General features: G+C 35.1%; 2 protein-coding genes across 2 annotated transcripts; both read left to right on the top strand.

Moving 5' to 3' along the window:
• On the top strand, positions 1-10,258 carry LOC134677309 (MATH and LRR domain-containing protein PFE0570w-like). The gene has a single exon (XM_063535744.1). The coding sequence runs from the start codon at positions 1-3 to the stop codon at positions 7,228-7,230; it is 7,230 nt and encodes a 2,409-aa protein (XP_063391814.1). The 3' UTR covers positions 7,231-10,258.
• A 2,052-nt stretch (positions 10,259-12,310) lies between these two features.
• On the top strand, positions 12,311-13,471 carry LOC134677308 (asparagine-rich protein-like). The gene has a single exon (XM_063535743.1). The coding sequence runs from the start codon at positions 12,311-12,313 to the stop codon at positions 13,469-13,471; it is 1,161 nt and encodes a 386-aa protein (XP_063391813.1).
• Positions 13,472-13,762: the final 291 nt, after the last annotated feature.

Below are 13,762 nucleotides of genomic sequence, written 5' to 3'. Positions count from 1 at the left end.
ATGGAAGAAGAAGACTCTGACTCCGATTGTACCGTGCTGCTGACAGACTTTGTTGACAAACCTCAGAAAGTCGACGCAAAAAGGCGGAGGTTGAGCCAATTACAAGATAGGAGCAAGCACGCAGACCAACATGACGAAAACACAGCACGAAATGATGTAACTCAAAATATACACACAGGTTTACCAAAGAAGAACATTGAAAAGAAGTGGCTTATAAATAGATATTTATCAAGCATCTATAAGACTAATATACGTAATAATGACCCTGATATTCGAGGGAATGAATATTTGAACGAAAATGCTCCTATACCTCCTAACGATAGTGTGATATGCCTGGATTCTGATGACAAAATGACTAGCAATGAAAAGTCTGAAAACCAAGACATGAATAAAGATGAAACTGGGACTTCTTCTGTTAATGATCGCTTACATGAAAGAAAATTAATAGTGCTCAAGCCTGCTGTGATCAACGCTCGAAGAGCTACTATCGATGTTATTGAAAATAATCAAATGCTTTCTAATGACAATGTGTCACAAAAACTAAAAGGAAATGAACCTGCCAGACTTGAACTTTTCAAACCGTCTACAATTAATGCACGAAGAGCAACAACGCATTTTGAAGAAAATAATTTAGAATGTAATTCGAGCAATGGAAAAGACAACATGTCGAAAAATGATAAAATGGAAAGTGGAAATAATAAACGAATTGATAAAGATATTTATAGATTTATATCTCCTAAATTGTCTCCATTAGAAAGTAACATCCGTAATACTACCAGTAGTACTAGTTCAGACACAAATGCTGGTATATGTGTTACGACAGGGGCTGAAAATTGTTTAACATCCATTCTAACCGTGTCAAATAACAAGTTAAATATCGATATTTCCGATAGTACTATCATAGTTAATAAAGATTTCCAACAAGATACAGAAAAGAAAACAGTTTCAAACGTAAAAGCAATCAAGCGATCCGGTAATAATGAAACGCAAATAGAGCCAAAACGCATCAAAATTAATTTGAAGCCAAAATGTTCAGTCAAACAACATGAAGATACTGAACAGATGCTTAATGAAAAGTGTAAACCTACTGAAGTGTGTGAGGAAATAAATAACGAAACTAACGAAGAACACGTGTCACATGATAAAGCAATACATGATACAATTAGACCTGCGAAATGTTATGGGCATAATGAAAACAAATCTAGCTTAAAAAACAACGTATGCGAAGCAGAAAAGAAGCTGGAAGAAAATATATTGCCTGACAAAGAAGAAATTAGCAAAGTACAATATAAGCACGTAATAAATGTAGCACCTACAAAACCACTATATCAAAATACGAATGCAAAAAATTACCCAGAAATAAATCAAGTACCTCGTGTACAAGAAATGTGTGATCGTGATAACCAAGATGGAAGCAAAATGCAAGTAAATCGAGATGCAAACAAAAAAGCAGATAAACTCGAAACAAGTGAATATGTTCTAGATAAAACAATTGCGAATAAAATAAGTAAAAATCAAAAAACAAGCCAAGTCGTTGATGAAACAGCACAAACTGAAGCAAACACTGAGGCAAAAACCTTTGAAGATAGAGATTCAGCAAATGAAGCATTAAGTACAGGTGCTATCAAAATACTAGACAAAACAACAGTAGGCACAACAAACGAGGCGCAAGAATCGACACAAGTACAAAATGAGCTCAAAACTATCAAAGTTCAAAACAGGCAAATAAAAAGCATAGCATATGACAAACATGAAACAAACAAACTACATGAAGAGCAAAGAACAATTGAAACACTCAATAAAGAAGACAAAGAAGAAGAAACACGTCAAGTAAGCGGTGAACAAACTACAACTGAATCAAACAGCGAGCAAGAAACAGATCAGCCAAATAAGACACGAAGAGAAGTGAGTCTCAATCTTGGTGCTGAAGAAGATAAACGTATTTTGGCATTCCAAGTATTCTTTTTTACATACATTTTGGAAAATATCATAAAAGACGAGTACCCAGAATTTGGAATAACACTTAAAAATATCATCGAAACTTTACGTAATAACGCTAGACATGGGATATTTCAAACCCATGTGCAGTATGATTGTCCTAAATGTGGCTGTTTATCTAATTATTCGTCAAATTTGATCAATAGAACAAAATCTGGTGTAAATAAACTTAACAGCAACGGTTCTCAAAACTGCCGTCTTTGTCGCGGCGTTAGAGAATTACATACTTCTTACCTGGAAAAGCACTTCAATAAAAAAGATCACATTGGTATTAAAAAAGAAGTAGAAAGTACACCGGCGGAAAAAAAACTAGTGAAGCAAAAGAACAAATCATTAAAACAGGTAACTGGTAGTAATTCTAAAGCGGTATTAGAAGAAAATGATAATAACGATTCAGTCTCTAGGTCAGTAGAAGCAGACAGATGTGTCAGTTTAGGTGTTGATAACGAGAAACAGGCCGACAATATTTCGTCAACTCAGAGTGCTCTGGAAACGCAAACAGGGAATCATAATGATTCAAAGGAATACAAAATTAATATTGATACACCCTTCATAGAAACATCTGAATCTGAAACTCAAGGAAAGATTAAAATAACTAGTAATAATAAGAACTGTAGTACTGAAGAAGTAAATCCTGTAGTGGTTGTAAGCAATAGTGGCAACGCAGATTTTAACCGTGATGTAAGTTCCGCACAAAATGACTCTAATACAGCTGAGATAGCATCAAGCGAATCACCGGCAGACAGAGAGACACATATGAATACTACTAATTTAAATATACAAGAAATGTCTTTAAAATCCAAAAGTCATGGTGACAATATAATAACAGCTAATCCAGATGAATTAATGACAAAGAGCGATAACACCAGTAATGAAGTTGCCAATGAAAAACCAATAGACCCGACTAGTCTAAATATATCAAGTGTCGGAGTAGAAGAGAAAGATAAACACTTTGAAAAAAAGGCACAAATGAGAAATGCCGATGAAGTTCACAAACCCAATGAAAATATAACAATATCTCTGAAAGAAAATCTACAGTTGAATAATAATGCTAACGAGGAAGAATGTAGCCATGTAAATACCCAAGAAAAAGGGAAAACCTTACTGGATTTAGCGTCCAAAGAAAGTTTTAGGACTGATAAATTAATAAGTGGTGCTACCATTGCATTTAAATATATATGTCCACATTGCACAAGCACTTATACACATCCTTCTAAGTTTCTACGCCATTTGAAAAACAAACATAACGCAAGACTCACAAAAATACCCGAAAACTGTATTAGACAGCAATGCCCATTTTGCAACTACCTTTTATTTCAAAAGAGTTATAACAAACACGTTGCGCGTTGCAGGTCTGAAATGCATGAAAATACTAATATTAATAAAGGCGCAAACGAAAACCACAGTAAAATTAAAAACGTGAGAGCATGTACTAGCGGAAAGAATGAACAAGTCGAAACTTCAGAATCAATTACATTTAAGTATTTTTGCTCTATTTGTAACGAAACGCTCACTACTGATTATGCTGCAGCCAGACAACACAGGACTCAGTTCCATCCTGAATTTAAACACCGTCATATTATTAAAAAACATAGAATTGGAATTAACAATGAACAGGAGGAAAAACAAAATGATGACACTGCAGATCCAGTTGCAGATAATGTTTATAATTCAAACCCGAACTGCGGGAGTGGAAACGAAGCATCAGAAACTATTACCACAACGGCTATAACCCACCAAACAACCACAAACTCTAGAAATAGGAAATCAAGTACCAATAGTGATATGAGTTGCAATGAGGACGAAGAATGTGAAAGTGACGAAAGTTCATCGCACAATGATAATTCGCGTAAAACCAGTGAAACGAGCGACGAAGAAGACGATGATAAAAGGAATGAAAATAAAACAAAGACACAGAATACAAGCGGCGAAGGCACATCTACTGATAAAAATGCTCGCAGTGCAAGCAAAAATCGAACGTACACTTTCATATGTGAGTTATGTAATCAAATGTTATATTCTGATTATGCTAGACGAAAACATAGGATTCTTCAACATCCAAATATGCAAGGTAGGCCTATATTCAAAAAAATTAAAAACGTTGAACCGAAGGACAATACATTCAAGTCAAAGAATGAGAGAAAAAAATTGTTAAAAGATAATAATAGTTCATCATCAGACATGAGAAGAAGAAGAAGAAGAAGTTCATCATCCACTGATAGAGAAAACACTGATAGTGAAAAACATGATAGTGATTGGAACTCTTCAATCACTACTAGTACTACTAGTAGTAGTACCAATGAAAGGTCAGATAGTCAAAATACAAGCACCGATGAAAGTAATGATACTGATGATGAAATGGAGGAAGATTATGACAGTCAGAAAACAGATGTCGGGAAAAGTAATGATGACAGTAATTTTACTACTGACGAAGAAAACCTACCAGTTAGTAACAATAAAACCCTAAACACATCAATGCGCACAAGTAAGAAAAGGAAACAACGTTTATTAAAGTTTGTTAATGATTCAACTGATACGGATGAAACAGATAGCGATCAGCAAGTAGCAAGCGAAGTAAGTGACAACGAATTATTAACAGATCCCAATTATCAATGTGATAATAATGAAATTGCTTCAAAAAACTTCGAAGAAGAAAGGCTTAGTGACGATGAAATTATAAAAGTGTCTGCACAAAATAACGACGGCATTGAACAACAACCAAATAATGAAACAAACAATTTAACTAATCCTGTTGTCGATAAATTAGTAAACGTACGAGACGACCAAGCACAAACTAGAAAAGTATACTGTAAAACAAATGATAGGGATTGTAATATCGATCCAGCGATTGAATCTACCAATACTACAGTGGTTAGCAAACAGAATAACACTAATGAATTAAGCAACGTGAAACTCTGCGACGATGATCGCCACGAGATAGACCTGATTGACTGTCTTCTTAAAGAGTACAATACTCCTAATGATCAAGGAAATGATTCATGTGCCGAAAAAGAAAAGAATGGTAAAGATAACACAGAACCTGACATCCATAACGATCAAACAGGAGCCAACATTGACAATCAACCTTTACTTCCACCTGAAATCAACAATTGCTTAGAAAAAATACAAATTATTAATGTAAGAAGCATTGCAAATAAATTGTACATTTTCATATGCCAAGAATGCTCTTACGCTACGGACACCTATGACGATACCATACGCCATTGCCAAAATCATTTCAATCTAATCGAAGATCCAGTTACTTATTGTAATATTTGTCAAATTAAATACGATTCGTCTTGCTTTGAAAGACATGAAATCTCACATGACAAATATTTGATAAATATCAAGATTAAATTCTCATACCAATGGCTGTTTTCAAATTGGCAAGATGTCTTCGAAAATAATCACATATTGTTAGGTGATGCGGAAGATATGCAAGTGCAAAGCATATATAAGACACATTGCGTTAAAATGACTGTTAAAGAACAAGGGCCATGGCAGTCTGCTCTATATTTATGTGCTAAGTGTAACATTTTCGTGCCACCTTCAGATATAGAGAAGCATTTGCAGGAAAAGTGCACTCTTACTTATTACGCGTGCCCCATATGTCACCGCAAATTTTTGATGCATGAAATGCGAGAGCACCACAAAATCTACCATACTGATGAGGTTACTCAACCATTTAAAACTATTGTATTTAATGAAAAAAAGGATGAACTCTTTAATTCAACATTGATTAAAATCAAGTTACAATTAACGCAAAATAAAGAAAAACGACTAAATGTTGAGATCTACAAATGTATATGCGGCCTGTGTTTCATAACGTTAAAACAATTCAAATTGCACTTTGTCGACTGTGAATCAGAGACGAACGATGGAGTGCAGTGTACGAAGTGTTTACGGCGGTTTCTACCTTCAGATTTAGAGATACATATGTCACTTCACCATTCTGCAATAAAATATGAATTCAAAGTACAAAAAATCGCCTTCCAAGAAGAACATAACAGTTCTGAATCACTAGGATCTACCACAGATAATAATGTTGAAGACTTAAATATTAAAAACGAGATGTTAAAGGATGAAACATTATCACAAGGTGACATAAATATTGACCAGGATGATTCAGAGATTTTAAGTTCATTGGAAAATGCAGTTCAACAAATGTCGATTGATACAGATTCAAATATTAATAGACAGTTGACAAAAGATGAATTATTGTCACAAAATACCAATGACAATATAGATATTGTAGAAGAAAATCCGATACACATAATGTCTACTGTTGATGATGTAATTTTAAATAGGGACTTGGTAAAGGAAGATAATAGTCATAAAACCCTGGATATTTCTGAAGAGAATTTAGTAAACAAAAGTACAGTAGTTAATGCAACACAAATAGGGTCTAATGTTGAAGATTTAAATATTAAACAAGAGATGCTAAAAAATGAAGTATTGTCACAAAATACTATTGAAAAGGACATACAAGAATGCACAAAAGTTTTCGAAGAACATTTGGAGACTATAGGTTCGGAACAATTAATGGTTATTCATGAAGATTTAAATATAAAGAAAGAAATGTTAAAAGAAGAATCATTTTCACAGAATAGTAATGCAGAGAATAGTCAAGAACGTCGAGATGCTATCGAAGATAATTTAGGGAACAAAACTGCAACAGACTCTGCTCGAATTAATTTTAATAATGATGATTTAATAACTAAAAAAGATATGCTGAAAGATATAACATTATCAGATAATGCAATTGATGAGGAAAAGACAGAAATATCTGGAAAACCTTTACAGAATAGAGGTTCAACACTTATTCGACTTGTTGGTCAAGTTCACAATATTGAAGGAGACATGTTAAAAAACGAATCTACGCCACAAAATACTAATAAAGATAATCAAAACAGTCTACATATTGAAGAAATAGAGAACAATAAAGAAAATCAAACGCAAACGATGTCTTCTAATGAAGACGCAAATGTTCCAAGTCACTCGTTAAGATCACAAGTAAATAATGAAGAGGAAAATTTGGAAAGCGAAAATGCTGTTAAGGATAATTTAGTAATCGAAAGAGAAAATTCTCGAATTTTGGAGACTGAAGATGCTATTGTTATAGAAGACTCGGATGATGATGATGTTGAATTGGTTGGAGAAGATGTAAATGACCAAAGATTTGCTCGACGTCGTCCGGATAATAGTAACAACTTGGAATTATATTTATGGTAGGGGGGTTCAAGGGGAAATTTTGGGAGTCACTCGAGCGCGGCAGATTAATAAGGGCGAGAGAGGGCACTCTGTACTGTACTCGGTATGTGTTTTTTTTTCTTTGTATGGACTTGACCAAGACCTAAGTGACAGTCCGTTCCTATATCGATAAACTGTATTATTGATATCGATGCTTTTCCCATATACTATAAGTTCGTTTTTTTAGCATTAGAAAGAAGGTTAGCGAGCTTGACATGTCTTTTTATTAAAAATCACCAATGAAAAATAAGTCTCAGCAAATATGTTAGAATATTTTATAAATTCTTTTGCGAAAGCAAAAAAAGCGTTTAAAATGGTTTAAAGCGTTTTTCAATATCTTTTAATAAAAAGACACGTCAAGATTGTTTACCTTCTTTCTAATGCTTTTTGTTTGTTTTGAAGTGAAAACTTCTTTAGCGGCGCTGTGCACTTTTTGTGATGGGGAAAAAATGTTAAACTCGCGACAGGTCACGTGATCGACAGATTCGACAGATTGAAAATTCGTAAGACGGACACGTGACCTGAACGAAAAACTGTTACAATGTCATTGAGTTTTCATTTCTGCCGGCACTCCCGGAGTGCAACCCGTTGTTTTTTTTTAACTAGTCAGCCAGACCCAAAAGAATCATGCCTTTTTTACCATGTGCCTAAAATATTTTTAGATAAATAGTAGGTACTTTGTATAAGTTTTTTATACTTGTGCCATGTTTGTAGCAAACAAGCGTATGGCCCGTCTACACCTTGACATGTAAGGATTAGTTACTAAATAGTTGTAAGTTTTTCATGTTGTATCGTTCGTGTAATTAATGTTAATTTTTGTTTGGCCCATGGTGGACTTGTAGAGAATGCCTACAGGCAATAAGGTTACCTTTTGAACACGTTCAATAGCGGTGTCTTCAAAGATTTATTTTTATTTTATGACAATTTTTTTTATCTAGGTAAGTGATCATATGGATCATTTTAAAATATGAAATGAAATTTTTATATTTATTTGTAGGCCAGTAATCGAAAATACTCAGTAGAATATGCAAAAAAAATGCTAACGATAGTAAAAAAAAAACACGTCTGTCATCGAAATTGTTGTTTAATGTCTATTAATATTACTTACTTACTTACTCCTCTGGCGCAGCGACCCAAAGTGTGTCTTGGCCTCCAACACGACTGCTCGCCACTGATCCCGGTCCTGCGCCGTGTCTCGCCAGTTCTCAACCCGGAGCTCGCGCAGATCAGCGTCCACCACATCCGCCCATCGATACCTAGGTCGACCAACCGGGCGGCGTCCTATCGGTTTTCCCTCAAACGCTCTTTTCACCGCCCGATCACCTTCCATTCGCTGAAGATGGCCGAGCCACCGAAGCCTTTGCGCCTTTGTCACACCAATGATGTTTGGTTCAGCAGCTAGTTCTTCAACTTCGGCGTTCTTTCGGATTCTCCAGCTGCCATCGGGTCTCTGCGTTGGGCCGAGGATTTTGCGGAGAATCTTCCTTTCGGCCACCAACAGCTTATTTTCCTCCTTCAGAGTTAGTGTCCAGGCTTCACATCCATATGTTAAAATAGGTCGTATCACGGTCTTGTAAATTCGGATCTTAGTTTTTCTGCTGAGAAGCCTGGGCACCAAGACTTTATGCAGAGCTGCGCCGCATCGCAAGGCATTCTGAATGCGAATGTCGATTTCTTCGTCACGGGTATTGTTGTCGTTGATTGTACAACCTAGGTATTTGAATTTGGCCACCCCTTTGAACACAGTATCTCCGACATGTAGATCTGCAGGTTTGCCTCGACCGGTTTTATAACGTCGCATGTGGAGATACTCAGTTTTATCGTGGTTAATACGTAGGCCTACTTTCAGAGCTTCAGTCTCAAGGGTCTTAGTCGCCACCTGGACCCCTTCTCTACAACTACCCAATAGAGCCAGGTCATCTGCATACCCCACCACCATATGCTTTCCGTTTAGCTCTAGTCCAGCATCCAAATCTAGAACTTTCCTGAGGACATACTCCAGCACTAAATTGAAAAGCATTGGTGATAGGGCATCGCCCTGTTTTAGCCCCGTGTCCACTGAAAAAGCATCCGTCAGATCGCCCTGCACCCGTACCTACCTTCATACTACTGGCCCTCGTTACCGCCTCAACCATGGTGACTAACTTGTTCGGGATGTTGAAGTTCCTCAGTATGGCGTATAAAGAGTCCCTGTCTATGCTGTCGTATGCCTTAGCGAAGTCCACGAACACCATGTGTACAGATTGTGCATATTCCCATCTTTTCTCCATAATCTGCTTTAGGAGGAAGATCTCGTCAACCGTACTGCGATTTCGACGGAACCCACACTGATAATCGCTGAGAATCTTTTCCGCTTTTCTTCCGCTTTCCGCTTTTTCTTTTTTTTTTCTTTTTTCTATTAATATTACTAATATTAATTAAATCAAGGAAGAATTTGCTATTAATCATACGTGAAACTGAAACGACTACCTTTTCAAGCAAATGTGATAAAAAAGTCTTGGTCGTAAAACGACTGCACGTTTCAACTTGTGAGTTGGAATTGTTCCTATTCTATTCAAGAATATTTGGATGCTAATAAATACTAAATATCATAAATGTATTAACTTCTTTTCTTTTGTCTTTTTTGTGTATTCTGTAATTTGTATGTTATATTGTTTTATGTGTTAAGTGTTAAATAAAATTGCAATACCCTTACAGGGTGTCATATTGTGAAACATTATAGGTTTAGAACATCTTTATGTAAACCAATAAACATAAAAAATGTTTTACAAAAAAACAGAATAAACATAATTACTTTAATTAATTATAATAAGTCATTTGAGTTTTTTGGCGTTTCTTCTCAGCAGCGATTTTTTATCGAAGTGCTGCGCTGGTTTGTAAGGAAAGGGTGATTTAATTTTTTTAACTATTAAATTATAACAATGGTATATTAATGTTTTTAAGAGTTTATTTTTAGACATATTACACGACATATTGATAAATAATGAAATAAACGTGAATATTAAAATTATTGTTTTTTTTATTTACACCATAATTTTCAATACCATGCACTACCTAACAATAAGGCACATCATATTCGAAATGAATTCGTTCAGCAACAGCCTCTTTAAGGTCGCTTAATTCAGATATACAATTACAAATGCATTTATTTCATTACTTTTTACATCAGGGCTATAACCGGAAAAATCGAAGTTCGCAAATTGCGGGGATTTTTCTGTCACTAACTACGCCTTCATTGGAGTAAAAGAGAAAGATCCCCGCAATTTGCGAATTTCGGTTTTCGCGGTAGCCGCTCTGTTCTTAGATATTCCGTGGCCACAGAGATTTTTTTCACACAAAAATGGTGTCATAGACAAAATCTGATCTGAGTGACCATAGATATATTTACTATGGTCACTCAAAATTCAGCCGAGATATATCTCGGCTGAATTTGCTAAAAAAATCCGCTCGTGTGTTGTGGGACATGGGACACATTAACTCTTTTCCACGATATATCTGTCGGCGGCCGATCGTAATGTTCCTGTGTATTGTTTTGAGGATAGTCACATTAAACCAATATATAAGTCGGATAGGTTCGTAATAGGTAGCTTCAGATGCCCGAAGGGCAAACTGCCCAGAAATAGGAGCCCCGCTTAGCGGGGCTCCGTCGACTCAGGGAACGAGTCAAAGATTTTCTCGTTTCACGATATATCTACCACATACTTACGCGCCAATGGAATTTCAACTTTAGATTCAAACTTAAGACTTTCAGTTAAAGTTCAAATCAGATTGCACCTTCGGGAAATATGACTTGTGTTCTAAATGAATCAAAGCTGGATTAATTGGAATACAGTGTGGAAAGATAAGTCGGGCCCTGGAGGGAAACTACCTTAAATCCTTAAGCTGGCTCATTTTACTTAAAGGAGACATTCCTTTATTTTTAAAAAGAAACAAAACTGCATTCAAAGATTTTCTAAAACTATCTGGCCTCGCCCGGGACTCCAACCGACTAAAAATTCCAAAAAGTAAAAACTCGCAATTTTATTCTACTAGTCGATACAGTTAAAGTTAATGATAACATTTCTCTTAGAAACATTAGGTCTTACACCCATCCGTCGTACAAAATATCGAAAAAATACAAATTATTAATGTAAGAAGCATTGCAAATAAATTGTACATTTTCATATGCCAAGAATGCTCTTACGCTACGGACACCTATGACGATACCATACGCCATTGCCAAAATCATTTCAATCTAATCGAAGATCCAGTTACTTATTGTAATATTTGTCAAATTAAATACGATTCGTCTTGCTTTGAAAGACATGAAATCTCACATGACAAATATTTGATAAATATCAAGATTAAATTCTCATACCAATGGCTGTTTTCAAATTGGCAAGATGTCTTCGAAAATAATCACATATTGTTAGGTGATGCGGAAGATATGCAAGTGCAAAGCATATATAAGACACATTGCGTTAAAATGACTGTTAAAGAACAAGGGCCATGGCAGTCTGCTCTATATTTATGTGCTAAGTGTAACATTTTCGTGCCACCTTCAGATATAGAGAAGCATTTGCAGGAAAAGTGCACTCTTACTTATTACGCGTGCCCCATATGTCACCGCAAATTTTTGATGCATGAAATGCGAGAGCACCACAAAATCTACCATACTGATGAGGTTACTCAACCATTTAAAACTATTGTATTTAATGAAAAAAAGGATGAACTCTTTAATTCAACATTGATTAAAATCAAGTTACAATTAACGCAAAATAAAGAAAAACGACTAAATGTTGAGATCTACAAATGTATATGCGGCCTGTGTTTCATAACGTTAAAACAATTCAAATTGCACTTTGTCGACTGTGAATCAGAGACGAACGATGGAGTGCAGTGTACGAAGTGTTTACGGCGGTTTCTACCTTCAGATTTAGAGATACATATGTCACTTCACCATTCTGCAATAAAATATGAATTCAAAGTACAAAAAATCGCCTTCCAAGAAGAACATAACAGTTCTGAATCACTAGGATCTACCACAGATAATAATGTTGAAGACTTAAATATTAAAAACGAGATGTTAAAGGATGAAACATTATCACAAGGTGACATAAATATTGACCAGGATGATTCAGAGATTTTAAGTTCATTGGAAAATGCAGTTCAACAAATGTCGATTGATACAGATTCAAATATTAATAGACAGTTGACAAAAGATGAATTATTGTCACAAAATACCAATGACAATATAGATATTGTAGAAGAAAATCCGATACACATAATGTCTACTGTTGATGATGTAATTTTAAATAGGGACTTGGTAAAGGAAGATAATAGTCATAAAACCCTGGATATTTCTGAAGAGAATTTAGTAAACAAAAGTACAGTAGTTAATGCAACACAAATAGGGTCTAATGTTGAAGATTTAAATATTAAACAAGAGATGCTAAAAAATGAAGTATTGTCACAAAATACTATTGAAAAGGACATACAAGAATGCACAAAAGTTTTCGAAGAACATTTGGAGACTATAGGTTCGGAACAATTAATGGTTATTCATGAAGATTTAAATATAAAGAAAGAAATGTTAAAAGAAGAATCATTTTCACAGAATAGTAATGCAGAGAATAGTCAAGAACGTCGAGATGCTATCGAAGATAATTTAGGGAACAAAACTGCAACAGACTCTGCTCGAATTAATTTTAATAATGATGATTTAATAACTAAAAAAGATATGCTGAAAGATATAACATTATCAGATAATGCAATTGATGAGGAAAAGACAGAAATATCTGGAAAACCTTTACAGAATAGAGGTTCAACACTTATTCGACTTGTTGGTCAAGTTCACAATATTGAAGGAGACATGTTAAAAAACGAATCTACGCCACAAAATACTAATAAAGATAATCAAAACAGTCTACATATTGAAGAAATAGAGAACAATAAAGAAAATCAAACGCAAACGATGTCTTCTAATGAAGACGCAAATGTTCCAAGTCACTCGTTAAGATCACAAGTAAATAATGAAGAGGAAAATTTGGAAAGCGAAAATGCTGTTAAGGATAATTTAGTAATCGAAAGAGAAAATTCTCGAATTTTGGAGACTGAAGATGCTATTGTTATAGAAGACTCGGATGATGATGATGTTGAATTGGTTGGAGAAGATGTAAATGACCAAAGATTTGCTCGACGTCGTCCGGATAATAGTAACAACTTGGAATTATATTTATGGTAGGGGGGTTCAAGGGGAAATTTTGGGAGTCACTCGAGCGCGGCAGATTAATAAGGGCGAGAGAGGGCACTCTGTACTGTACTCGGTATGTGTTTTTTTTTCTTTGTATGGACTTGACCAAGACCTAAGTGACAGTCCGTTCCTATATCGATAAACTGTATTATTGATATCGATGCTTTTCCCATATACTATAAGTTCGTTTTTTTAGCATTAGAAAGAAGGTTAGCGAGCTTGACATGTCTTTTTATTAAAAATCACCAATGAAAAATAAGTCTCAGCAAATATGTTAGAATA

Source organism: Cydia fagiglandana, chromosome 26 (assembly GCF_963556715.1).
Source record: "Cydia fagiglandana chromosome 26, ilCydFagi1.1, whole genome shotgun sequence".
In the NCBI taxonomy this organism is placed as follows: domain Eukaryota; kingdom Metazoa; phylum Arthropoda; class Insecta; order Lepidoptera; family Tortricidae; genus Cydia; species Cydia fagiglandana.
Note: the sequence above shows the minus strand (reverse complement) of the source record. Positions and strands in the feature narration are given on the sequence as shown.

What these genes read in the sequence shown, in the direction of transcription:
- LOC134677308 (XM_063535743.1), top strand. Translation starts at nt 12,311, where the DNA reads ATGTTAAAGGATGAAACATTATCACAAGGTGACATAAATATTGACCAG.
- LOC134677309 (XM_063535744.1), top strand. Translation starts at nt 1, where the DNA reads ATGGAAGAAGAAGACTCTGACTCCGATTGTACCGTGCTGCTGACAGAC.